General features: G+C 36.6%; 1 protein-coding gene across 1 annotated transcript in view; it reads left to right on the plus strand.

Annotated features, from left to right (window-relative positions):
• LOC149941450 (tyrosine-protein kinase transmembrane receptor Ror-like) overlaps positions 1-25,529 on the plus strand; it is a 144,686-nt gene that overhangs the window by 108,048 nt on the left and 11,109 nt on the right. Inside the window, exon 4 of the mRNA XM_090180035.1 lies at positions 20,319-20,790. Within this exon, the coding sequence (XP_090036161.1) occupies positions 20,319-20,790 (472 nt within the window). The remainder of the gene's footprint in view (positions 1-20,318; positions 20,791-25,529) is intronic.

The raw sequence follows: 25,529 nt of genomic DNA on the forward strand, positions 1-25,529 counted from the left end.
TACATTGGTTAGGTAGTCAAAAGTCAGAGCAAATATAATCCGAGGAGATAATACAACTGTTTTAAATCGTGACGTTGCTGTCAGACCCTTGAAACATTAAAGAAAAAAATTTACCATTTCAAATCAAGCGTGAGCACCCCTTGGTGGTTAGCCCCTCGATAAAAGTAATGTAAACGAAATAAAATAAAATTATTTCGACTTCAAAAATAAATGGCGTTTACTAGGTTTTTGTCATGGCTGTATTACGCAACAAGGCGATATTGAGTTAGAAGATTTATTTTTCAGCTGTTCGCCGTAGTTCGTTATAAATAGCGGCTTGGGATTATCTTGTGAGAGAAAAGTTATGTCGTAAAAAGGAGACTAGTATTTAATAGTCTCGCCCCTTGCACCCCCACCCCCCTCTCCATTCTTGGACCATCTTATTTGGCCGCAAAAATAAAAGCTAGTCGCGTGACTTTTATTACATTTACGATCGGCAGCTTGTTGGCGAACCATGTGACAAAACCAAAAGACTACGCTAATTAACCAATTTCGGCTTGTGGCTATCGGGGGCAGGGGGGCAGTCCAGGATGTATAAACATACTTAACACGCACCGTGTATGCGATATATAGCCACCTTAGTTCCAAAATCACGTATCTCAAAATTTGACAAACATTATTGAATAATAACAAAAGTAGCATAAGACCCAAAAGTGTGTCAGCTGTACCTTCGCGCCTATTAAAATTTCTAGTGAGACCTAGTCACACTATAGACTACATAAGCTACTAGTTGGAATAGTACTAGCAACTAATTTAGTCTTTAGTCTGGCGCGATTTTCTCTCTGCGATTTACTCGCCCGTAGACATACGTTCTAAAACGACTCACTCGGCGGCGCTGGAGTAATTCGATTTTGATGACGTATTTTCCGACTCCCTCTTCGTTTCCCTTTTTTACTTTGCGACAAACTGTCATCAACTACTATACCGTTCTGACACACTTTTGGGTCTTATGCTAGTGAAATCAGGTATCTCAAAAAAAAAATTCAATTTGTTAAAAAATATTGAATAATAATACCAATTATGCGTAGTACCATAAGTAAGGAAATATAATAAGTATGACATTAAATGATTTCGTTTAATGATAATCTGTCGTGTAGTTATTGCCTAATCGGAAGTTTCGGAACAGTAAACTCGTCCCTTCATACTCTCATCATTAGCGAAATTACTGCCAGGTTAGTTTCATCTCTACAAGTACTAGGTCTGAAATCAAAATATACTACAAAAAATCATACACTAGTCCATTGCGTTGTCAGTACTTCGCTACATAATGTTTTATTTGGTCTTTGGCGGAACAGACTATCATTGAAAATCTTAGCGTTGTGAGAATACAAACTGTCATACTAATAAATATTATGTTACTTATGGTAAAACTCTTAAAAAGTATACCAAAATCATGTATCTGTAAAAAATTCAATTGTGGAAAAATATTGAATAATAAAAACTACTACACAACACTATTTAGAAATTTTAAAATATCGATAATTTTGAAACAAAAAAAAACTGAAATGTTCTTTCGAAAAACGAAAAAAATTGGAAATTAACGTAAGTCGACTTACTTAGTTTTGGAGTTAAAAAGAAGTCGCTATTGTATAGAGCGTTTTTACCTAATAAACTCGATCATTCATAAAAATTGGATAAGACTAAACGTGTATTTATCGACGTCGATATTCGTAGCTAGAGTACGGTGAAAAATAACCCGAAGGAAACCTGTATTATATTCTTAAAAATCGCATACAACTCCTCATCGCAAAGTCGGAAATATGGCGTTGGGCACCGGGACACGTTAAGTACTTGCTAGGATGGAGGTTCACACCCGAAAATAGCTCGAGGGTTCGCCCCAAAGGTGACCAGAAAACTACGCAGTTAAGCCCAAAGTAAACGTCCACCCACCCTCTCTGTATGACAGCGTAGGGGACACACCTCCCTTCAATTTCCTCGTTCGCAAAGACGACAGAAAGACAAGCGTAGACGCCATAAATGGAGTAGGATATAATCGTATCTCGCGCTCTGCCCATCTTTATCAGGATCTTTTTATGGGGAGGTTCGCGCACGGGCTTCTGGTTGAGGAAAAAAATATAACCGTCTCGTCGCTCCATCTAATGACCGCTAGTGAAACTAAATATAATTTTTTGTGTTAAAATTATAGTAGACTGAATAAAAGCTGTATACTATGCCGCAAAAATGTATCGTCGCGCCATCTAATGACGGCTAGTGAAACTAATATAATTTTTAGCGTCAAAATTATAGTAAACTGAATAAAAGCGGTATACTACGATGCAAAAATGTCTCGTCGCGCCATCTAATGACCGCTAATGAAGTTATTATAATTTTTAGCGCTAAAATTACAGTAGACAGAATGAAAGCTGTATACTACGATGCCAAAATAAAACCATCTCGTCGCACCATCGAATATTCGATTTGGTATTCGATCGAATTATTTGGTCTGACCAAATATTTTGCACACTCCTACGCTGAACGTTTTACGGGCGGGGGGGGGGAAGACAATTTCTGAATTTTCCCCTTCCGACGGCAGCAGGCACTAAAGCATCCAGCCAATAAAAAATGTACGCAAGAAAGTCCACGATTTTTGACGGGTTGCGTTCTCCTTGTGTGGGGTGTTGTGTTTGTTGCTCCTAGGTGGCACCGGGTGAAAACTTGGAACCACTCCTTCTGTGTATTTTGTAAGTTCTCTCCCCACTTATTTGAGATATTTTCCCCCGAGCTCTTCGGTTTCCCCTTCCATAAAAACTTTTTGAGGTTAACAGTAATAGTTAGTGTTGGCTCGCGTGGCATGAAGGGCTTTCCACCACCCTCCTACGCATTGTGACCCGGACACCTGAATTAATGGCTTTAAAAGTCGCTTTATGACTTAGGGTTGAGGTGGTGCCTTGGGTATTAGCTGATTATTTATTTACATATTAGATAATAAAATAAAATAAATAATAATCAGCTAGGCTAACCGTTCAATATGTGTCGTAGAAGATGAAATTAAATTAAGTGTCCTTAATCACGCAGAGCACCAAAGGCTTATAATGTAACGTAACGGGGGAATTCGATAATGAAAAATATGGAAGATTAATTCGCTATTTTCTATCCAATAAATTACGCGACAGAATATAATTTCTTGCCGAGGATAGTCAAGAATTTTAGAGTAAGCGAATAAATTCCGCGGTAGATTCTTAAGGGGAGAGTCGCTTGGAATGGGCCTAACTTAAGCTTTGGGCGCGACGTGGGAGCTATGAGAAATTTACGAGGCAGCAACTGTTTTTAAAGCCCTCCTAGATTAAACGCTAAAACCTTTTCCACCTACGATTACCGCGCGCCTAGAGCCAGCTCCGTAAGTACTTCAGACAGTCCTGTCTCGTCTCTCTCCATACGGGCCTTCGGTAAAATATGAGGCGACTAATTTGCTCTTAATGGCCGCGAAATATTGACTTTAGGCGGGATCCGGAGAAAGGGGTGGGGGGGGGGCTTTCCTTTTCCGACAGACCCCCCCCCCCGTTATATCACCTCCTTCAAAAGGAAAAATATTCCGAAGCCTTTTTGGTGGAAGGCTATTTGTAAACTCGCAGTGGCTGAGCAAAAACAAGATTTCGCTTTTCTCGTGTCGAACACGAGTACCCTCTCCCGGGAATAAATTAAACGCCACGCCGCCGGATATTGCTAGTCTCGCCTCTCCCCCCCCCCCTCTCGTCCTTCGAGCCATAAATCGAGAAGACAGAACGTTTCTCAGCCCCAAGACCAAAACAACGACGTTTCCTTGAACAATTACCCGAATAATAACTTCATTTGATTTCACGTCACTAATATTTAACTAAGATAACAAAATATTATAGATGGTGTCATAGATAATAAAAGGAAGAACATTAATCCTGTAATTCCTATAAAATTCTTTATTTTTTAAACCTATCTTATATTATCCTGTAAATCCTTGAAATATCCTACAGAATCCTATATTTTTAAACATATCTTATATTATCCTGTAAATCCTTGAAATATCCTATAAAGTCCTATATTTCGAAACTTATCTTATATTATCCTGTAAATCCTATAGAGTCCTATATTTTTAAACCTATCTTATATTATCCTATAAATTCGGGAAATAACCTAGAATCCTATAACTTAAAACCAATCGTATCTTATATTATCCTGTAAATCCTATAGTCCTATATTTTTACACCTATCTTATATTATCCTGTAAATCCTTGAAAATGAAATATCCTACATAATCCTACATTTTGAAACTTTTAAATTATCCTGTCAATCCTATAGTCCTATATTTTTACAACTATCTTATATTATCCTGTTTATCGTTGAAATGTCCTACAGAATCCTATGTTTTGAAACCTTCGTATCTTATATTATCCTGTTAATCCTATGGAGTCATATATTTTTAAACAATCTTATATTATCCTCTAAATCCTTGAAATGTCCTACAGAAACCTACATTTTGAAACATGTCATATTATCCTGTAAATCCTACAGTCCTATATTTTGTAAACTTATCTTATATCATCCTGTAAATCCTACAGTCCTATATTTTGTAAACTTATCTTATATTATCATGTAAATCCTTGAAATGTCCTATATAATAAAATGTTGTGTTCTGTATAATGAAATAGTAAAATGTAATCCTATGTATCCTATAAGGAATTACAATTATTCCCTGGGCTCCCTATAAAAAAATTAACCGAAGAACAAAATTTGATTTTATTAATTTTAAACATAAAACCAATTTATACTTACGGAGAATGACTGTCGATACCGAGCTGATTTGATTTTGGGGGGGGGGGGGGGAGGATTATTAAAATATTGATAAACTCAAATGATAAAATTTTTGAATTATTTATTTAATATATAAACATATAGAGCTTCAAATTCAGAACGATTCAATCGATAATTTTACCAGGAGACAAAAACCCCCTCAAAACGCGACAGGAAAGAATTGTTGGATATAAATAAGCGCATTTTTCAGCCAATCTTACTGATTGGAATCAGAAAGAACCTATTTAGGTTACTGAGATCTACGAATCGACACGTTTAAAAAAGCAGGCTAAACTGAAACTAAATTTAAACAGCAACGCCATCTGTCGGAGACTTGTTTTACAATATTTCTTTCTTGATACAAATAATGGAGAATCTACCGACTATTTAGGATACTGAAACCATACGCGCTGACAAGTTTACAAAACCAGGCTAAACTGAAACTAAATTTAAATAGCAACGCCATCTGTCGGAGACTTGTTTTACAATATTTCCTTCTTGATATCAATAATGGAGAATCTACCAACTATTTAGGATACTGAGACCGTAAGCGTTGACGCGTTTCCAAATACAATCTAGACGGAAACTAAATTAAAACAATAACGCCATCTGTCTGGGAATTTATTTATATTATTTTTTCTTGATACAAATAATTGCGAATCTACCTACGATTTATGATTAATTTAATTAAATCGTTAAAATAAGTTTTATTAAAGTTGTTTGATCTCAATTAAGTGTTAAATTGATCATTTAACTACATTTTCTCGAAAGATTACGAACGATACTAGATGGCGCTATACAATTGGTAATAAAGGAGAGTTTCCGCCAGAGAAATCCTTTTAGATAAAGGGCTAGGCACTCTTACGTTCTCAGTACGCTGAATAGGTTCTTGATATCAGGAAGAACGGTTGGAAACGTCTAAAGGAGACGTACCTAGGAAGGAGAGCAGTTCTCTTATTTCTTCTTCCCTGGCGGTCGTAATAGGCCTTATCAAATTAAGTGGAAACACAGTGCAACAAACAAGAGCGAGCTGTAATAGAGATACAGTCTCCTCCCGACGCCATGGCGGATGGGCGAAAGGGGTGCACCTACTGCAGCAGACGCCGATATGGTCCGACGTGATATTTCAGCGATTTCGTGCCGAGAATTTCAATGGATCACAAAACCAGAACGTGCTTCGGAACTCTAATTCCGATTATACCACCCCCCCCCCTCATATCTGCCTCTTCCTTCCTTTCTCGATCGCCGCCTGCCCCCTTTTTGTTACCATCTTTCGTTTCTCAAAAAGAGAAATAGAGGAAACAAGTTGCCAAAAGACCAAATATAGTCCTGCGCTTAAAGAATCGAGAAATAGCCCTCAGAAGGAGTTGTAAGGCAAGCATACAAATGTTGGCCCGTTTTCGTCTAGCTAATCGAACAGCGCGCCATCTAGCGCGCCTCTCTGGAGTTGTAAATTAACCACATAAATATGGCCGCGTCCAAAAGAGTACGCGAGGTTTCATTGATAAATGGTAAATACATTTTAATGATTTTTCAGCTAGAACTATTATAAAACCATGTTAGCATACATACTTATTTATTAAGTAAGATGGTTAAAAAATAACTTCATTGATAAGTTTTTACCAGTTTGACGATATCCTAGGACCTATAGGCCACTTTAGTTTTACGAAATTTGTGCCTTTATCAGCTTATAATTCCGGCGCCATCTATGATACGCCCGACTAAAAAGGTTAAAGAAAAAGTGCAGCTCCGCTTTCGAGATAAACTGGGAAGAAAAAGAGCCAATTGAAGCCTTATTCCCGTCGAGAATAAAAAATAGAATATTGAGCAAAAGGTACTCGAAAAAACTTCAGCGGGGAATAAAAGGGTTTTATCCCCTTCTGACATGTTTCTTTTCCTAATCGTCATAGAAACGCGCTAGGACCAAGCTGTTTCGAAGTTAAATTGACGAATTTAAAGAAAGTATTTGTACAATTCCTTGGAGCATTGATAATGAGAACACATACATATATCTGCACAAAAAGGGTGGTTTTAAGGGCTCCGGCTAAGGCACAGGCTGGTTTTTAGGGGCCCCAGTGTTGAAGGCAACTGGTTTTCAGGTGTGCCGGTGTTGAAGGCAACTGGTTTTTAGGGGGCCCCAGTGTTGAAGGCAACTTATTTTTAGGTGCCCCGGTGTTGAAGGCACCTAGTTTTTAGGGGCCCCAGTTTTGCCCACTAAGGGGGATGTGCAAAACTTAACATTAAAAGATTTTGTATTAGTGTTTCTCAAGGGGTTACTAAAAGGGCCCCATAACTCACACTACGCCTAGGGCACCAAATAGTATAAACGCGCTCCCTGCGGTACAAACAAGAAACTATATACATGTACAGTTAGAATAGTGAGTGTAGGGAGCTGTTGGCTCACTTGGCATGAAGGGCTTGATCCTACGCATTGTAAGCCAGCTACCCGAATTAAAGGCATTAAAAGTCGCTAAATGACTTGGGGCTAAGGTGCTTGTCTTGGGTATTAGCATAGCTGATTATTATTATACCTAAGCATCCATTGGCACCATGGTAACAACGTTTTATCGCGGTAGAGTACACGCTTTTGATGGAAGACAATTTAAAAACAACAAGTTGGCAAGCCAAAATATACCTCTCCTCGGAAGCATTGTCCCTAGTGGTATTAATTTCTCGAGATGACCCTCTAAGTTATATCTGCCCAATTCAGAGTTATTTACTAATAACGTAATCCTGGTTCAATCCCGCCCGGTATAAAATTTTAATTTGAATTATAATAATTGAAACGAAACAACCGAGATTAATTTGTTCAGAATATTATAAATTAAGTAGTTACAACAGTGAGTTAGACGAACTAGAACAACGCACAATTGAATTTAACCCTATTTACAGAAATTTTTTATCAGTTAAATGTAATACGAAGCAAACTTTAATAAAAGAAATATCTACAGAGGGTATTTGTATTTTTATCGCTTACGATATAACAACACAGAAAACCTTCTTTAAACCACTTCACTCGAAAAAATGATAGTTAAAGCCAACAATACCGCCCAAAAGCTAAACACAATCAAAATTAAAATACAACTAGCGGTATTAATTTCTCGAGATGACCCTCAAAGTTATATCTCCCAAATTCAGAGTTATTTACTAATAACGTAATCCCGGTTCAATCCCGCCCGGTATAAAATTTTAATTTGAATTAAAATAATTGAGACGAAACAACCGAGATTAATTTATTCAGAATATTATAAATTAAGTAGTTACAACAGTGAGTTAGACGAACTAAAACAATGCACAATTGACTTTAACCCTATTTACGGTACAAGTTTAGCAGTTAAATATAATACGAAGCCAATTTTAATGAAAGAAATATCTACAGAGGGTATTTGTATTTTTGTCGCTTACGAAATACTTGCCGCATAGTTAACGCTCATTTTATTTCAACGTTCGCCCGATCAAGATACCGTAGATATCTGGTAGTGGACGACTCGTAGACTGTCGGAACCATCCTGTTGACGTTGTGACACATACCGCATGAAAAAGACCAAAACCGTCCAATTTCCAATATCATATAATGACTCGCACACCCAGGATATCAATGACTGCATTAGGAATCGTAGATATCCAAATATCCACACCACCAAAAAACTTATTAACAAGAAGCGAAAAACTTACCATTCACAAAGCACAGAAAGCCACTTGACTAAACGTATATCAATAAATGACCGTAGAGGGAATAGTTAGGGTTCTTTATAAATAAACACAAACGAACCCAATTGATGAACTGCATTAAACATCTTAATCAGCCGAGAAAAGGTTTAAAATAAATTACGGCCGAGTTGAAAACCAGACCAACTCGATATGTTGTTAATAAATGAATTATTAAGCTTGAAAACCAATACGCTAAACCTAATAGATAAGAATATACGACTGAAAAAACTAAATAAATTACAAAAAACTAACGGGTTCTACCCTTTATCTTATCTGCTGACTGCGCTAAAACAAGATTTGACCATTAAACTTTTTGAAAATGCGACGTATACACTTTGAAGGTTCCGTCAAAAATTATCCTTTCCCAAACGTAAAGGTTCTCAAAACATTAATACACAAAAAATAAGTAAAAAGGTTCCTCCAAAAAATGAACCATTTTGCGGAAGAAGTAAATAATTTTAAAAGAATAAAAGATAAAACAAATATACAACCGCAAAAATAAAACGTCAAATAATAGAAGAAAAAAATCTTTAACTCCATTCATTAAAAAAACCCTAAACAAAAGTACCAAATTGAAATAAAGCAACTTATTATATTAAACAAGATTAAGTCTTTATAATTTTTTCGTAAAAAAACCACATTAGTCCTTCACAATTTCATTCGTAAAAAAATTCAAGACTTTGTTAACTATTATGCTTACAATGAGTGTCTTATTTGCAGTATACCTCGAAGTTATCGTTGGTTCTGTGGTAGAGCGCTCGACTGCCTAACTGAACGGCCCGGGTTCGAAACCTGGGTGACGCATTTGTTTTTAATCAAATGAGAAATCGCTAAATTAGAATTTCTTCGATGCAATAATTTAAATCTTCCACGAAATCTTGCTCTATTTCAATTAAACAAAAATTTCGTACTCTATTAAATACGCTTTCGATAAAGCTGAAGGTCTAATTTTCAATGAAACGTAATAAGTGTCGGTGGTTCTGTGGTAGAACGTCCGCCTGTCAAACAGGCGGTCTCGGGTTCGAAACCCGCCCGATGCGATCGCAAGTTGATACTAAGACGAATACCGTGAACAATTGGTGGAAACCCTGCCATTGGATGTTGAGAGGTAGCATTACACTCAGCACTCGGTCCGTCCCAAAAGTCAATAAGAAAGAGTTGGAGAGATACCACCCGTACATACACACCACAAACTCAACACCCACAAACGTCATAACAATAACACAACATTACCACCCTACACATAAACATTACAATAGCGAAATATCCAAACCACTGAATTAAACCTGTCGTGACGGCGAGCGTTGACGAAAAAAAACCACCAAACCAACCCCGACTGCAAATTAATCCGTTAACGCTCACCGTCCCACGGTGGTTTTGCAAACACGGTTTTTCGACTTTGTTCCCTAATTACTAGCAACTGCGAACGCAGAGATCTCGAGAAACTGCGTACGCAGTGATTACACTTTGCACCGAAAATGCGAATGCGTTCGCAGGCCTGACAGACACACAGACCCACCCACAGACAGACACGGTCGTTGTATAACCCCTCCTAGGGGACTTTGTCCCCTCGGAGAGGTAAAAATGCCCTCAAATACCCCGTCGCTTTTCAGATTTTCTTACCTTAAAGAGTAAGTTGTTATTAAACGAAGCGTTTACGTTTAAAATACCTAAGTATAAAATTTCGTTGCTTTCCATTTCGTAGGTAATTAGAAATAATTAGTAGAACGCCAAAACAATTGGAATTTTAGCGTGGTGATTGAGGTTAATGACTACACGTTATTTCTCATTGGCCGCTATCCCCAACATAGATTTTTGACTTGGATACAAAATGTAGATGCTACTGATTCCCTGGCTGAAACCGAAATATCTCCTGTAGAACCATCCGATTCTACTACTGAATTTTGAACGCGGATGTTTACATGGTTTTAAATAGTTCTTTTTATAAAGTAACGTTCCCTTCTTGTTTAAATGTTGCTCTTACGTCACAGCGGGTCTCTTGCTTTTACAAGTCTACGAGCGCGCGCTACAGTCGCCAGAATATAGTTATTTCTAGGGCGCGTGCAATATCTCGCGCGAAAAATATACTAATAGAGCTGTGTCTTGTGACGTAAGAGCAACATTTTAACAAGTTGGGCAAGACCCCTTTTTATTTTATAAAATCAACTATTGACATCGCCATATCTACCAAGGATATTACAGGTATGGTCTTGGTAGGATAGTGGGAACTATATAATCTACCAGATGCAGTGGGAAAAATTCAGAGAAAAAACCGTAGTCAATGACGATACAAACTAGACGCGATAAAATTAGCGATCAAAATAAAATCCACAGTGGGGCGCTGCACGTAGATTTCATTTAAATATTAAATAAACTTAATGACGGTATTTCATCAAGTTACATTTTATTGTATCAAATAAACAAGAAAAATATAAAGTAGCTTAGTTTCTATTCCGAAAATATCTTGGCAACTTACACTTTAATTTACTTTTGGTAGAAGAGACGAAAATCCGATCCACTAGCGACGCCCCCTGTCATCGAGATAGCGCGAATCGCGCCGCGTTTCCACCAACTTCCGAGTCCGTTAATCGTAAGAGCTAATTATTATAGTTAATAAAACCGTAAATTCCGTGAATTTAATAATTAGTTTCCATAATGAAAACTAATAGCTAAACGCGTTATAGCACGTTCCAATATATTACCAACATTAATTGTATTCGAATTAATTTGCCTATGATGGAAGCTCTTAATGATAGCCCATTAAAGGGGGGAATGCTGAATAAATCTTAAGCCTTAGATACCCTCCTTCCGAACCGGAAGAAGCTGCTGCTCTATACTTCCGGAATAAGTAATCAGGGATCTTCTAGACGCCATTAGGCCTAATTTACCTAAGTAATAAGATAAAATAAAAGGGGAAAAGTATTTTCTTATTTCGTTTCTAGCAGCCTCCTCCCCCAACAGGTCACCCCCCCCCCTCCATAGCCATAACATTCAAAGGTAGATGGCGGCACTCTCTCCCTTATCTCCAATGCAGAAACCTTACGCTTTTCCTATTTTTATAAAGGTTGTACCTTCGGGCTAACAACCACCTCCACCTCGCTTTAAGGACGAAAGGCGCGGAAAGGGTATAGTCTGCGCCGTTTACTATGGACGGAAATAGATAGGTATCGAATATTTTATGGTAGGTACTTGATTGGCCGGAATTCCCTCGTCGGTTGCCCCTGGTGGCGAGTAAGAGAAATATAAAAGCGAACGCGGTCGGGTACGCGTTTTAGCCGGTAGTTCGGACAATGTGCGTGTTAAGGTAAAGTCTGAACGTCATTATACTACTACTCTATTTGCGGAGGTGGACGCGTAACGATATTGGGGAAGGTCTTAACACGCTATACCGTATTTCCTTTTCAATAGGAAACCGAGAGGAAACAACTTCCGGTACGAACCGTTCCGTCTTCCACGCCCATTCCGCGAGTCCGTCTATACAAAGTTTCCCCAATCCTAATATTCAGCGAAATCAAACGCGGGGAAGCCTTCGCGCGCGTTGCAAAGTTGAAAGCGATATCGTACTAAAATAATACGACGGAACCTACCTTTCCAGTCAGCGCGGGTAATTACGACAAGACGTGACTAGTATCTAACAAATAGTATCGTCCTCAAAGAAAAGCGAAGACCAAGTGCTTACTTGTATAACAAAAAATATAACGCGAGGGAGGAAGCATTCAGGTATGACGAAATAAAAAGAATCAAAATCGATATAGCGGTACTAGTAAAGAGAGACACGTTGGACACGGCGCTTTCGTGGGAATAAAATCTAGAAAGATGAAGAATTCGAGAAGAATGGGAAAGAAATGGCTATTTTATTTCTGGCCATCCACTCTAAACGAAAGAGATGCGATATAAGAAGTTGAAAGGAGTTTGGTTTCATTGGTAGTGATCGCGTGATACATCGAAGCCACTATAGTCTTGAACTTTATACAGATATCGGTGTTTCTTCGCCGACTTACTTTTAGGGAGTTTTATTCGAGAAAGAATTCTCTCGACACGTCAATTGAACCATTCAGGACGAAAGAGCGATTGACCAAGTTTGGTTGAAGAGTTGAAACTATATATTTCAGGTTTCGATATAGAGATGTAATTCGAAACAAACGGTTTTAAAAGTTTGCGAAACTTAATGGTGGAAATAGCTACTCCAATTGTACGTTATCAGATATAAGTTAAAACTGAAGATGGACTTAGAAAATCGTGTCTGTTTAAAAAAACAACGGGTTATAAGTTTATATATCGTCCCTATATGCCAAAGTTTACATATCGTCCCTATTTGCAAAAGTTTACATATCGTCCCTATTTGCAAACGTTTACATATCGTCCCTATTTGCAAAAGTTTACATATCGTCCCTATTTGCAAAAGTTTACATATCGTCCCTATTTGCAAAAGTTTACATATCGTCCCTATTTGCAAAAGTTTACATATCGTCCCTATTTGCAAAAGTTTACATATCGTCCCTATTTGCAAAAGTTTACATATCGTCCCTATTTGCAAAAGTTTACATATCGTCCCTATTTGCAAAAGTTTACATATCGTCCCTATTTGCAAAAGTTTACATATCGTCCCTATTTGCAAAAGTTTACATATCGTCCCTATTTGCAAAAGTTTACATATCGTCCCTATTTGCAAAAGTTTACATATCGTCCCTATTTGCAAAAGTTTACATATCGTCCCTATTTGCAAAAGTTTACATATCGTCCCTAACCTATTTGCAAAAGTTTACATATCGTCCCTAACCTATTTGCAAAAGTTTACATATCGTCCCTAACCTATTTGCAAAAGTTTACATATCGTCGCTAACCTATTTGCAAAAGTTTACATATCGTCCCTAACCTATTTGCAAAAGTTTACATATCGTCCTTATTTAAAAAATAGGACTAAAATTTAGAAATCGTTATTTAAAAAAATAGGACTAAAATTTTGAAATCGTTATTTAAAAAAATAGGACTAAAATTTAGAAATCGTTATTTAAAAAATAGGACTAAAATTTAGAAATCGTTATTTAAAAAATAGGACTAAAATTTAGAAATCGTTATTTAAAAAAATAGGACTAAAATTTAGAAATCGTTATTTAAAAAATAGGACTAAAATTTAGAAATCGTTATTTAAAAAAATAGGACTAAAATTTAGAAATCGTTATTTAAAAAAATAGGACTAAAATTTAGAAATCGTTATTTAAAAAAATAGGACTAAAATTTAGAAATCGTTATTTAAAAAAATTGGACTAAAATTTAGAAATCGTTATTTAAAAAAATAGGACTAAAATTTAGAAATCGTTATTTAAAAAAATAGGACTAAAATTTGCATATCATCCCTATTTAAAAAGTAGAAAAAATTTACATACCGTCCCTATTTAAAAAAATAGGACAAAAATTTATAAATCGATATTATTTAAAAAAAAATAGGAATAAAATTTACATACCATCCCTATTTGCAAAATGAGGACCAAAATTTACATATGGGCGTCATTATTTTAAAATTGGACAAAAATCTTTCCATCTAGAAGCATTTTTTCCAAAAATAGGATACAAATATTGTAGTCTCTTTTGGACGTTGATAATCTTACTAGTTTTTAATAAACAAATGATTTTCCAACCCGAAAAAAAAAACTAATTAACCCTAAATTCTGATTTTTGACGTTTCATTCAATGAGGTTATGCTATTTTCACAATTATTTTTTGTACAACGAATATAAATTTCGGGTAAATAAGTGTTTCCCTCGAGTATTTCACGCTCCCCTTAGGCCTTAGCTCGGCATTTTCTTCACAAACAAGTTGTCTATGAATTTGTTAAATTTGCCATTCTCTTCCACCAACAAGAAATTGCCTTTTCCACGGTTCAATCGAAGCGCTATTTCTCTGGTGAACACAAAAACCCTTTAGAAAAACGCGGTCTAAAACCACGTATAAAAAGAGGTTTTTTATATCGGAGCTTTGAACGAAGTCGGATCCATTTAAGATCGGAGTCGGCGATATTGGAGCTGCAGTGTTACCCCGAGTAAACAAACTAGTGATTGATGATATTGATAAAAAAAGGCCGGAGAAAAGAGAGTGCGAACGAGAAGAAAACCTACTTAAGCTTCAAACAACATTCTGCCTCTTTTATTTCCAAAATAAACTGCCCCGGGGCCGACATAAAGTGCCTGGCTCGGAATTTAGTCAAGAAAATGATAAAAAAAATAACAAAGAACCGACCGGAAGTTGGGAAGATTGTCACCAAACTACGCAAATCCATAACTTTTTTTACAGGCAAATTTAACACTCGAAACGTCGGAGCTACTTCCGGTCCCTGTTGAAATTCACAAACGCCTCGGCTCAAGTTACCCTCCGGGGTCATCCGACATTTCATCGAAAGAAACCAAGATTATTATCCCACGTGTGCCCTAAGTATTAGTTAAGTCTCGATTGTATCAGGCTGGACGTTAGAAGATTTCTAAAAAAACCGTCCTGTGGCTACGCGGGCGAAAACGATAAATCGCTTTTTCATGGCGCCTGTATGCTGATAGTTTTTTTTACGGCAATGCACCCACCTCAACACGTATATATATATATATATATATAAAATAAAAAAAGGCAAAATCTGCAGCGATGGCTATCGACGAGGGGACGCGGGCGGGGGGGATTAGACTAAACGGGAATTTAATGGCCGAACCCGCGGCTCGCAATTCCGGGGACGACAGCTCGCGGATAGACCGTCAGGACATGTCGCCTTTTATAGAACCCACAAAAAATAAAAGTAACCAAAATATTGGAAAATATTTTGCATGGATTAAGGTGTCGCGAGTGTGAAGGCAATTTACTGACCCAGAAAAAAAGGTGGAAGCATTTTCGTGGTTTAGTACAAAAATAATCATTTTCCCTTATTCTAAAAAGAGTAATGATTAAAACTAAATTCCGAAAATATTTACAGCTAAAAGGCTTTCAGTCATCGTGAGTACAAAACAGGTTGCCAAGTTAACAGTTCCAAACCGCGTTAGTTTGATAAGAGGCAAGAAGAGATTTCGAAGTGTATCTACGACAGATAAAGTTCTCTGGAGGTTTTGAGATAAACCAGGATCAGGAGGATAATCAGCTAGGCTAGTACCCTTGGCACCACCTTAGGCCCAAGTCAGCTAGCTGCTTTTAAATCCATTAATTCAGGTGGCCGAGTTACAATGAGTAGGAGGGTGGTGGCGAGCCCTTCATGCCACGCGAGCCAACAACTCCCTACACTAACTATTACCATTAACCTCTACAAGTTTTTATGGAAAGGGGAAACCGAAGAACTCGGGGGAAAACCCCTTTAACCAGTGTGGAGAGAACTTGCAAACTCAACGCGGAAGGAGTAATTCCGAGTGTTCTCCCAGTGCCACAAGCTGAACCCGGCTCCTCTTGCTGCGAGGCGAAAGTGATAAGCACTATGCCAACCCACCTTATACACGATTAGAAAGTGAATGTTGTTGAACGAGATAAACATATTCTAGGGGTTCTAAAGGCACTTGTTTCATTTTGATCGTTGAATACAGTCTTCTTCATTTAGCTAACTAAAACCTTGACGCAGTTGTTTATTCAACATGGTAGCAGAGCGTGGTACTTACGAGGAGACTACCCGAGGTGATAATCACCGATTTTGTTGAAACTAGGTGGGTATGTAGACCTTATGGTAACATGAAATTTCACCAAGGGAAAAGTTGCAATGGGCATTAGTTTTGCCATGGCAACCGAAAAGGTTTTAGACAACATAGAAAATAACAATCTGATCAATTTTACATATTTTGATCAAATTGACCAAAATTCATCAAAATATCATAAAATTCATTTTATTTGTCAATTATGATCTTTTTTTTTTTGGTTTTGAAATTTTAAATTTTTTTTTAAATTTTTCACTTAGAAGTGCTCATATTCCCATGTTATTTTCAATGGGAAAATATACATACTGTGTTGTCAAAAACAATTTCGGTTGCCATGGCAAAACTAATGCCCATTGCAACTTTTCCCTTGGTGAAATTTCATGTTACCATAAGGTCTACATACCCACCTAGTTTCAACAAAATCGGTGATTATCACCTCGGGTAGTCTCCTCGTTAGTAGGATTAGTTAAACGCTAAAGACGTTCAAGTCCAGGCGTTTTGATCGTTGAATACACTTGTCTTCATTTAGTTAAATAAGCGAAAACTTTAAGGCAGTTGTTTATTCAGCATGGTAGCAGAGCTGGGCGACGGGTAGGATTAGTTAGACGCTAAGGACGTTCAAGTCCAGGCGATTTGATCACTGAATACAGTCGTCTTCATTTAGCTAACTAACACCTTGACGAAGTTAATTATTCAACATGGTAGCAGAGCGTGGTTCTTACTTCTTAGTAGGATTAGTTAAACGCTAAAGACGTTCAAGTCCAGTCGTTTTGATCGTTGAATACACTCGTCTTCATTTAGTTAAATAAACGAAAACCTAAACGCAGTTGTTTATTCAACATGGTAGCAGAGCGTGGTTCTTACTTCTTAGTCACACGCTAAAGACATTCAAATCCTGTTCCCGTATTGTCAACGAAGTCAAGTCGCCAGTCTGTCACTATTGTTTATTCAATAACTGTATGATACTATAGCAATGGTAAAAAGGCCATTGGAATGCACTGTATGGTTACTATTTCGTCGTTCTGAGCCCTGCTGTACCAAACTAGAAGATCATCTCGGAGAATAATAGTTGTTACCTATGGCTCGTATCAACTCCTTTAAATAAAATATCATTGACATCGTTTGCAATGGATAGTTTTAAACACGCTATTTTGAACCTAATTAACAAATTCCCTAAATTTATCTAAAATGTTAATTTCTCTGTATGATCCAGTTTAACGTATTTTATCTGGGGATAAATAAGGACTTACTTTCGACAAAAGCTACTCCATAAAAGGTAATAATATAGCGAGAACGAACTACAAACATACTTTAAGAAACATCACGAATTCACGACGGAACCTTAAAACGATCAGATAAATAAAATAATTCCAACTTCAACCTTTGGACAAGTGGCACGACCCTTAAAGTTAAGGCCCAAATGTCAAAACCAGGAGAACTACGCTTTTCAAAGCAACCGGTCCAAATGCATTTTTAAAGAAGAAAGAGAGCCAGTCTCTTCCGATTCAATATATAAATAATCAGGCAGAAGAACAGAGCGGAGGGAACAAAATGAATAATAAATTTAAAATAAAATCTGCGCAAAAAGGAGAGACTCCCGCCTAGGGCCAAATTTGAGGGGGGGGGGGGTATAAGAGGGGACATGGAGGGGGAGGGAGGTACCAATACAAAAACGTTTTTTGACAGCGGCAATCTGAGTCACCAACCCGAGTCGAAATCAAAAGAAAAAGAACACCAAGAGCGAAACGAAGGATTGGGAGCCTCCGCATCGCTTCGATAGACTCGCTTTTACATAACAAGGAAAAATCGGGGGAGTGTACGTCCTACCCCCCCTACCGCAGCGCCCCGCGCGGAGAAGGGTGAAAGTTCCCCGGCATCGTTTGTAGGAGGCGGATTGGGATGAGACTGGTCTTCTATTAGGGGCTATAGCGCGGACCCGCTACGACGGTCAGCGCCCGCGAAGGTGCCGGGGTTAAGGCGACCGTCCGAAGGTTGGGGTAAAGCGGAAGAGTGATAGGAAGAGGCACAGGTTGCCACTCCTCCAACCTCATTAAAGTCGGATTTGTTTGAAACGAGGAGAGGCGACGGTGTCCCCATCTAGCGACTTAACTCCTCCCTCCGCTCCCTGTCGCGGGAGTTTCAATCTAAGCTGGCACGGGGGCCTATAAGGGATCAGGCGTGAGCGGATTGAGCGCGGCGCGCGCTGCCTGTTGATAGCGGGGGATGTTTTCGCCTTCATCCCCGCTTAAGCCCGGGTTATATTTAGGCGATAGGCGCAGTTTCGTCTTTTATTCTAATGGATAAAACCCCGAGACTTAGCAGAGGGTCTCTCTCCACCTTCCGATATGAAGGAACAACGCGGCGGGGGTCGGGGTTTGTCGCGCGTGTCCATAGTCTTAAGAATAGATCGAAGCGAAGGCCTAAGCGGAATTAAAAGGCACCCTGCGCGAATAACACACGGAGGGCGATTTATAGTCGGAGAAAAAGGACTGGTAAGAGTGAGATAGACGGACAACGGTAAATGTAGTGGGAAAGATACCAAAATCCAATTTAAAGGAGGGCTTTCCCCGCCCAATCAATACTAATATTGCGGCCTCGCTAAAAATACCCATCCGAGCGGAATCAAAACAAAAGCGTCGTTAAAAGAAACATCTTCTATCCGTATTTGGATACAAAAGTTCGTTAAAACTTAGTTACGATATTTTGCATTTGAATAATATATTAACGGTACTATAATAGACCTTTCCGTAAAATGTTCGTTACGGTAAGAGGGGGAAGGAAAACTGTTTTTGCAAGGATGATTTAGATCAACGCTATATATACTACTCCTTGTTTTTACCCTCGCTCGACATAAGGCACTAGTCACGGCATTTGACTACTAAAATAAATGCTCTGACTACTAAAATTAATCGAAATCTGGGGGCTCACTAGTCAATTTGAAAAGTGAAAAATTTACCTAAATATTCATAAATAATGGCTAACGTGGCGTATCATAAATGCATCATTCATCAATCCCATTTTTTAAAAACAAATCACAACATGTAACTCAAGTGATACTAAACTCATATTATAATTGTAACGGGTAAAGCAAAATGTTGGCTGTCCTTATTGTTTTTATACCCCCATTTTTACCCCACAAGTCCCCGACTCTTAAAATAAATTAAGATAGGAGGCGCACTATTCAGGCGGACTACTTAAAAAAAATCCTTATGTCCAACCCTGCTCTTGAGTTCGGTATGTCGTCTGCTACCTAGTGTAAGTATTTACAAAACACGGCGGATTAAAATTAATCCAAGTGATATTGTTTAATTTGTTATATCAAATGTTTAAAGTATAAAAGTATTTCGTTTACTTAACTAGTCATAAAAGGATATGGGCTTAACATTTTATTGACAGCCACAGTAGTGTACCAGTTAAAGATTGTTGTTTATCATAAAATAGTAGCTAAAAAATAACTAAGAATTAGCAATACTTGCATAGAGTGGATATGAGTATTGCAATAATAATTAATGTAATTAGTATCGAAAATAAATTAAAATCACCAAGCCTAACCCGAGCTTCATGTAAAATGTTTGGGAAAATCTTACCGGCAAAGTGCAAAAAGTACAGCCAACTTTTTGTTTAGTTTTAGCGAAATTGGTTGTGGAAGAGGTAGAAAAAAGCAGTGCAAGCACGTAGAAATATTTTATGGAAAGACCTATTCATAGCCGAGAGCGTAAATTTTCATTTTAACACTGTAACGCCATCTTTCGGAATTTCTCTTAAAGAAGAAGCGCCACGCTTTTCTGGCAAAGCGGAAGATGGCGCTACACAACACTAGGAGGCTTTCCCCATTCTATTTAATAACGGCGCGCGACGTTCCAAGGGGAAGGCATTGCGCAATGGTGTATTTTTCTAGAGTAACCTTGGGCATCGCGCGCTGTTATTAAAACATAGAAATTCAAAAGTCGTCTGCTATTTCTTCACATATTTAGTTGACGATATTAAGGCAGATGGCGCTATATTTCCCAAGGTCGAACCCTGTAGTATAGTATGAAGGTGAATAATTGTAAATCAAATTAACTGTCCAGATATTATAGAATACAGAGTAGCTTGGTCGCGATAAGGGGTAAACATGATCCGTATCTCTATTAACCAGGGATGTCCCCTTAGGTCACTTCCTGAGAGTGGAGAGGCCGCTGATGAACGTGACGAAGGAGGCCGGAGAGACCATCAAGCTGAAATGCGAAATCCGGGGGAACCCGCCGCCGTCGCGGATCACGTGGCTCAAGAACGAAGCCCCGCTGGAGGAGGAGAAGGGACGAGTGGACTTCAAGCGCTACAACTTGACCAGCAAAGTGGCGGCCGCGGTCACGGCCAACGGAGTGCCCGCGGACACCGGCGCCTTCGACTTCCAAGGGGGCCAGGCCGTGGGGCTCCGATTGAGGATCAGTCACGCCGACCCCCTGGACACGGGCTACTACACTTGCCAGGCCGAGAATGAGATACAGCAAAGGGTGGAGACCACTTCGGTGGTCATCGTCAAGGGTCACGGAGGAACGTCCGGAGGCTACGGAGGAGGGGGAGCCGACATTCCCAGTTTCCCCCCTCTTTTCCCGCATTTCCCGGCTTTAGGACCTGGAAGGTGAGTAATCCATTTCTTTCTGAACGTTTCTTCCGTAATTACGGACATATTAACCAAAAGCGGAACTAATTAATATACGTCTTACAAATAAGTATTTATCTTCCTATATTTTTCCAAAATTACTCCTTATTCACTCGATTTATTTTATCGATTATTACTAATTTTTATTGATTTAAATTAATTTTTATATTATCTATTATTATTAATTTGTATTTCATTGATTTCAATTAATTTTTATATTATCGATTATTATTAATTTTTATTTTATTGATTATTATTTATTTTATTATTATTAAAAATTTTAATTTTAGATTATTGTTAATTTATTTTATTGATTATTATTAATTTATTTTATTGATTATTATTAATTTATGTTTTATTTTATTGATTATTATTCATTTTTATTTTATTGATTATTATTCATTTTTATTTTATTGATTATTATTCCTTTTTATTTTATTGATTATTATTCATTTTTATTTTATTGATTATTATTCATTTTTATTTTATTGATTATTATTCATTTTTATTTTATTGATTATTATTCATTTTTATTTTATTGATTATTTTTATTTTATTTATTTTATTTTATTGATTATTTTTATTTTATTTATTTTATTTTATTGATTATTTTTATTTTATTTTATTTTATTGATTATTTTTATTTTATTTTATTGATTATTTTTATTTTATTTTATTTTATTGAATTTAATTAATTTTTTATTTTATTGAATTTAATTAATATTTTATTTTATTGAATTTAATTAATTTTTTAATTTATTTTATTGAATTTAATTAATTTTTTATTTTATTGAATTTAATTAATTTTTTATTTTATTTTATTGAATTTAGTTAATTTTTTATTGAATTTAATTAATTTTTTATTTTATTGAATTTAATTAATTTTTTATTTTATTGAATTTAATTAATTTTTTATTTTATTGAATTTAATTAATTTTTTATTTTATTGAATTTAATTAAATTTTTTATTTTATTGAATTTAATTAATTTTTTATTTTATTGATATAAAACGTTTTACACCTTTTTGTTTAGACAAATTCATTCATTATGTAAGTGCAGTGGTTAAGTACACTACATTTTAATTAATTTTAATTAAATTTAATTTCTAATTTAGAACTAAATTTCAGTTAGTTTGCTCTGAATTTACATTGCTAGAAAACAAGGTTGTAGAGTTTTTGGATTTTAAGGTTTTATGCCGGTTTTTCTTGACCAATTGATAAACCATTTTAGTCCGTCGATAACGTAAACTATAGTTTAAGTTAATATTTAAATTTAATTTTTAATTAGTAATAAAATTTAATTACACTTTCTCTTAATTGAAATTTCGAGTGAACATTTTCATAAATGCATTGAACATGCATACGTGATTTAAATCAATGATTATTTATTAAAAAATAACTTGATTTATATCAAATTGATTTAAATCAGACAACCGTTACTTCCGCTGTAGGTTATACTAAGGTTAAATTACCGGAAAAATATAATTCCAATTAAAGAACCGATAATCCAAAAATATACCGTGTGGGAAATCACGAATTAAACACGCGAATTTCAAGTAGGCGCGCTTTACGGCAATACACCTCCGTACTGCTATTAGAACACTTCTACAGGCGTTAGTAGACCAACTCGTATACTAATATCAAAGGGGACAAAGTTCCACATTTAAGATATATCAATTAATTTCATGGTTGGCGGATTTAAATCAAATTGATTTAAATCGTGATTAAAATCAAAATTTAAATCGCACAATGTATTTCAATGGGGGATTAAAAATTGGCCAAAAATTGGTTCTTAAGAAATTAAAATACATCTGAGCAAACTAAAATATTAAAAAGTAATTAAATTTAATTAAGATTTAATTTAATTCAAGTTTAGCTAACTGATAAAAATAAAATATCCGTTAATTATTCAATGAAAGAGCCATAAATTGTAAAAAATCAATAAATTCAATAAAATCAAAAAAATCGATTAATTTGATTTTCTTAATAACAATCAAGATTTATCTTACGCTATAGTTACGTTAAAACCATTTCGTAGCGCGAGTTAGCAGTCAATTTTTCGATTAAGAATGAACTTCCTTCATAAAAAAAAGTTGAAAAGACTGACAAAGTTCGTTTTTCTTCCAAAGATAATGATATTTACTTTATCGAACGGTTTCTTGAAAAGATATTACGCACCCCCTTCTGCCAAAAAGGATGAGATATCGCAGATCCAATTTATCTTTACATTCAAATATTTGCCTATCTCTCCCCACCCGCCGGAAAGTAAAAAAAAATACGGAAATTATTTTGCCGAAAACATCCACTGGAGGGCGTCGATTTCGTATGCGCGGCACGTAAAGATCAAAAATCTGAAGAGAGGGGAAAATAAGAGAGCAAGCGTACGAAAAAAGCGAGTACCGGCGGTAACTCATTTGTGGAATGGCCCGCTACAAATGGTCCCGCTCTTTAGACTCGAAACGCCAGTTCACTTGAAAGTAAAGGCGAAACGCGCGGTCAATGGAAAACGAGGGACGTCAATTTAACCTTCTCTAAGCCTTTGCGCTAAACTGTCAGGCGACGTAAGCCTTACCGGCTTCTTTTCTTCCAAAATATATTATCATTTTTTTTAAGCCTTAAGTCCAATATTTATGGTAATGTTGGTTTCTTTTCTATTATTTTCGGCTCTGTATACAGAAGCCTTAAACATTTTGATATTCATCTCTCGGTTATAAAAAAAGGAATGAACGTTAGCTAGGGATAAATATAAAACTGCGAACGAAAATTCATTTCCCAAAACGGTCCGCGCGTAGTTCGTGACCTGAAATTGAAAATATCCGAGAGACCAAATTGTTGCTGACAAAATGGTTTTCTTGGTAAAGGTAAAGATCAAGGAATATTGCACACATACACGTAGATCAATTTCACTTTCGACAGAACGTTCTGTAAAGTAACCTTAGAAAGGTTTGCCACAGATATTTTCCCTGACCATTTAAAGGCCAAAATAAGCAAACCTTCCTGACTCAAGTTCCCACTTTTCCCTGATCATTTTAAGTTAGACCATTTTAAGTCCAAAATTAGACCATTTTAAGTCCAAAATTAGACCATTTTAAGTCCAAAATTAGACCATTTTAAGTCTTTAGGCCCTTTTTTAAATTCCCAGACTTTTCCCTGACATGTGGCAACCCTGTTAGTAAGGCGTACGAGTTACGTCAGGGTAAGCAGTTTGCGCTCAATAAAGTTACGTTTACACTCCCACGCTTTTAGAGCATAAACTATACATTACCAAACTTAAACACGGTAAAATTCCACGCATAATTTATTTTTGAAATAAAAAACGCGAAAATATAGAATAAAAAAAGGTCAGCTTCCGTTTTCTCCTTCATAAATAAGAAATTATTTCCGCCGTTGATAGCCAGATGGCGTGTCTAACGTATTTACCTAACTGGCGGTGGATACGGAAAAAAATCAAACTCTTTTCTAATGGACATTTGGCCAATTTTTCGGCCACGTCGGCTTTATACGCCTTTTTTGCGGGGGAGGTAGTTATTTTATGCCTATTACGGTAAAAGAGCCGGTTGGTGGTCAGTTGAGGGGAAATTAGCCTCGCTTTTTATAAGGTTCGCGGCGAGCTATCTGATGAATGCTCATTCCTCACGAAACAAGGCTTATTTTTTTTCTCTTTCTCGCTGAGATGCCCCCAAAAATAGCATTACCTAGGGCACCGCCTCAACATTATTAGCGAGTGACCGGGGCTTTTCTTACGCGCTGGGAGAGATTTATAAGGGATGTCCTCCTGCAAGGAAACGGAGCCAGCTTGAAGTGGCGAGATACGGCACCGTCTCGAGAAGATGCTACCAAGGAAAGCGAATGTCCCGGCGGGAAAATAAACTTTTTCGCTTTGATAAATTCGCCTCTACGTCGTGTCAGGGAGATAATACAAGCGCCAGATATAAAGTTTCCCGGCATAGCATCGAAAGAAAGTTTCCCACTGAGGACCATTCGATGGTTGGAATTCTGTAAAAGCCTATTTGGTGGACGAGTAATTTACGCGACTTCGAAATTATTTTATATTCTATTGCTTGCCTTTCGTTTTTTAGACTTTTTGGGTTGAAAATCCAAAATTCCTTCCCCTTAAAACAATAACTTTAAAGTTTCTATGTATAGATTGATACAATTAGAAAATTAATATTTTTCATTGATTTATTAAAGTTTTATTACATACTTATGAAAATAAATGGCTACACAATATCCAATTTGATTTAAAATGAATACAGGGTTGCCACAATATTTTCAGATTCAAATTCCCTGACCATTTTAACAGATTTTCCCTGACTTTTTAAAACCATAATTAGACAATGTATAACTTTATATTTTACTTTTATCAGAAGTTTTTAAATTGAAATCAACCTACATTTCGATCAGTACAAAAGTATTATTGCAACGTTAAAAAAAATTGCAAACTTGAAAGTAACTAAATAATAATATAATTTGTCAGATAACTAGAGTAAAATTACCTTCAAAAAGTGTCCAGATAAAATTGAATTCCCTGACTTTTTACAAACTCTTAAAATTCCCTGACCCGTCTCTGACTTTTTAGGCCCATTTTTAAATTCCCTGACTTTTCCCCGATTTCCCTGACGTGTGACAACCCTGTAATAAGCTCGAAAGTAATTTCAATATCCTCGAAACACTGGTTAATAATGGAATAGTCACGAAACTGAAATACATCAATTTCAA

The sequence above is a fragment of the Leiobunum rupestre genome, chromosome 6, assembly GCF_980474605.1.
Source record: "Leiobunum rupestre chromosome 6, qqLeiRupe1.1.hap1, whole genome shotgun sequence".
NCBI classification, from domain to species: Eukaryota; Metazoa; Arthropoda; class Arachnida; order Opiliones; family Sclerosomatidae; genus Leiobunum; species Leiobunum rupestre.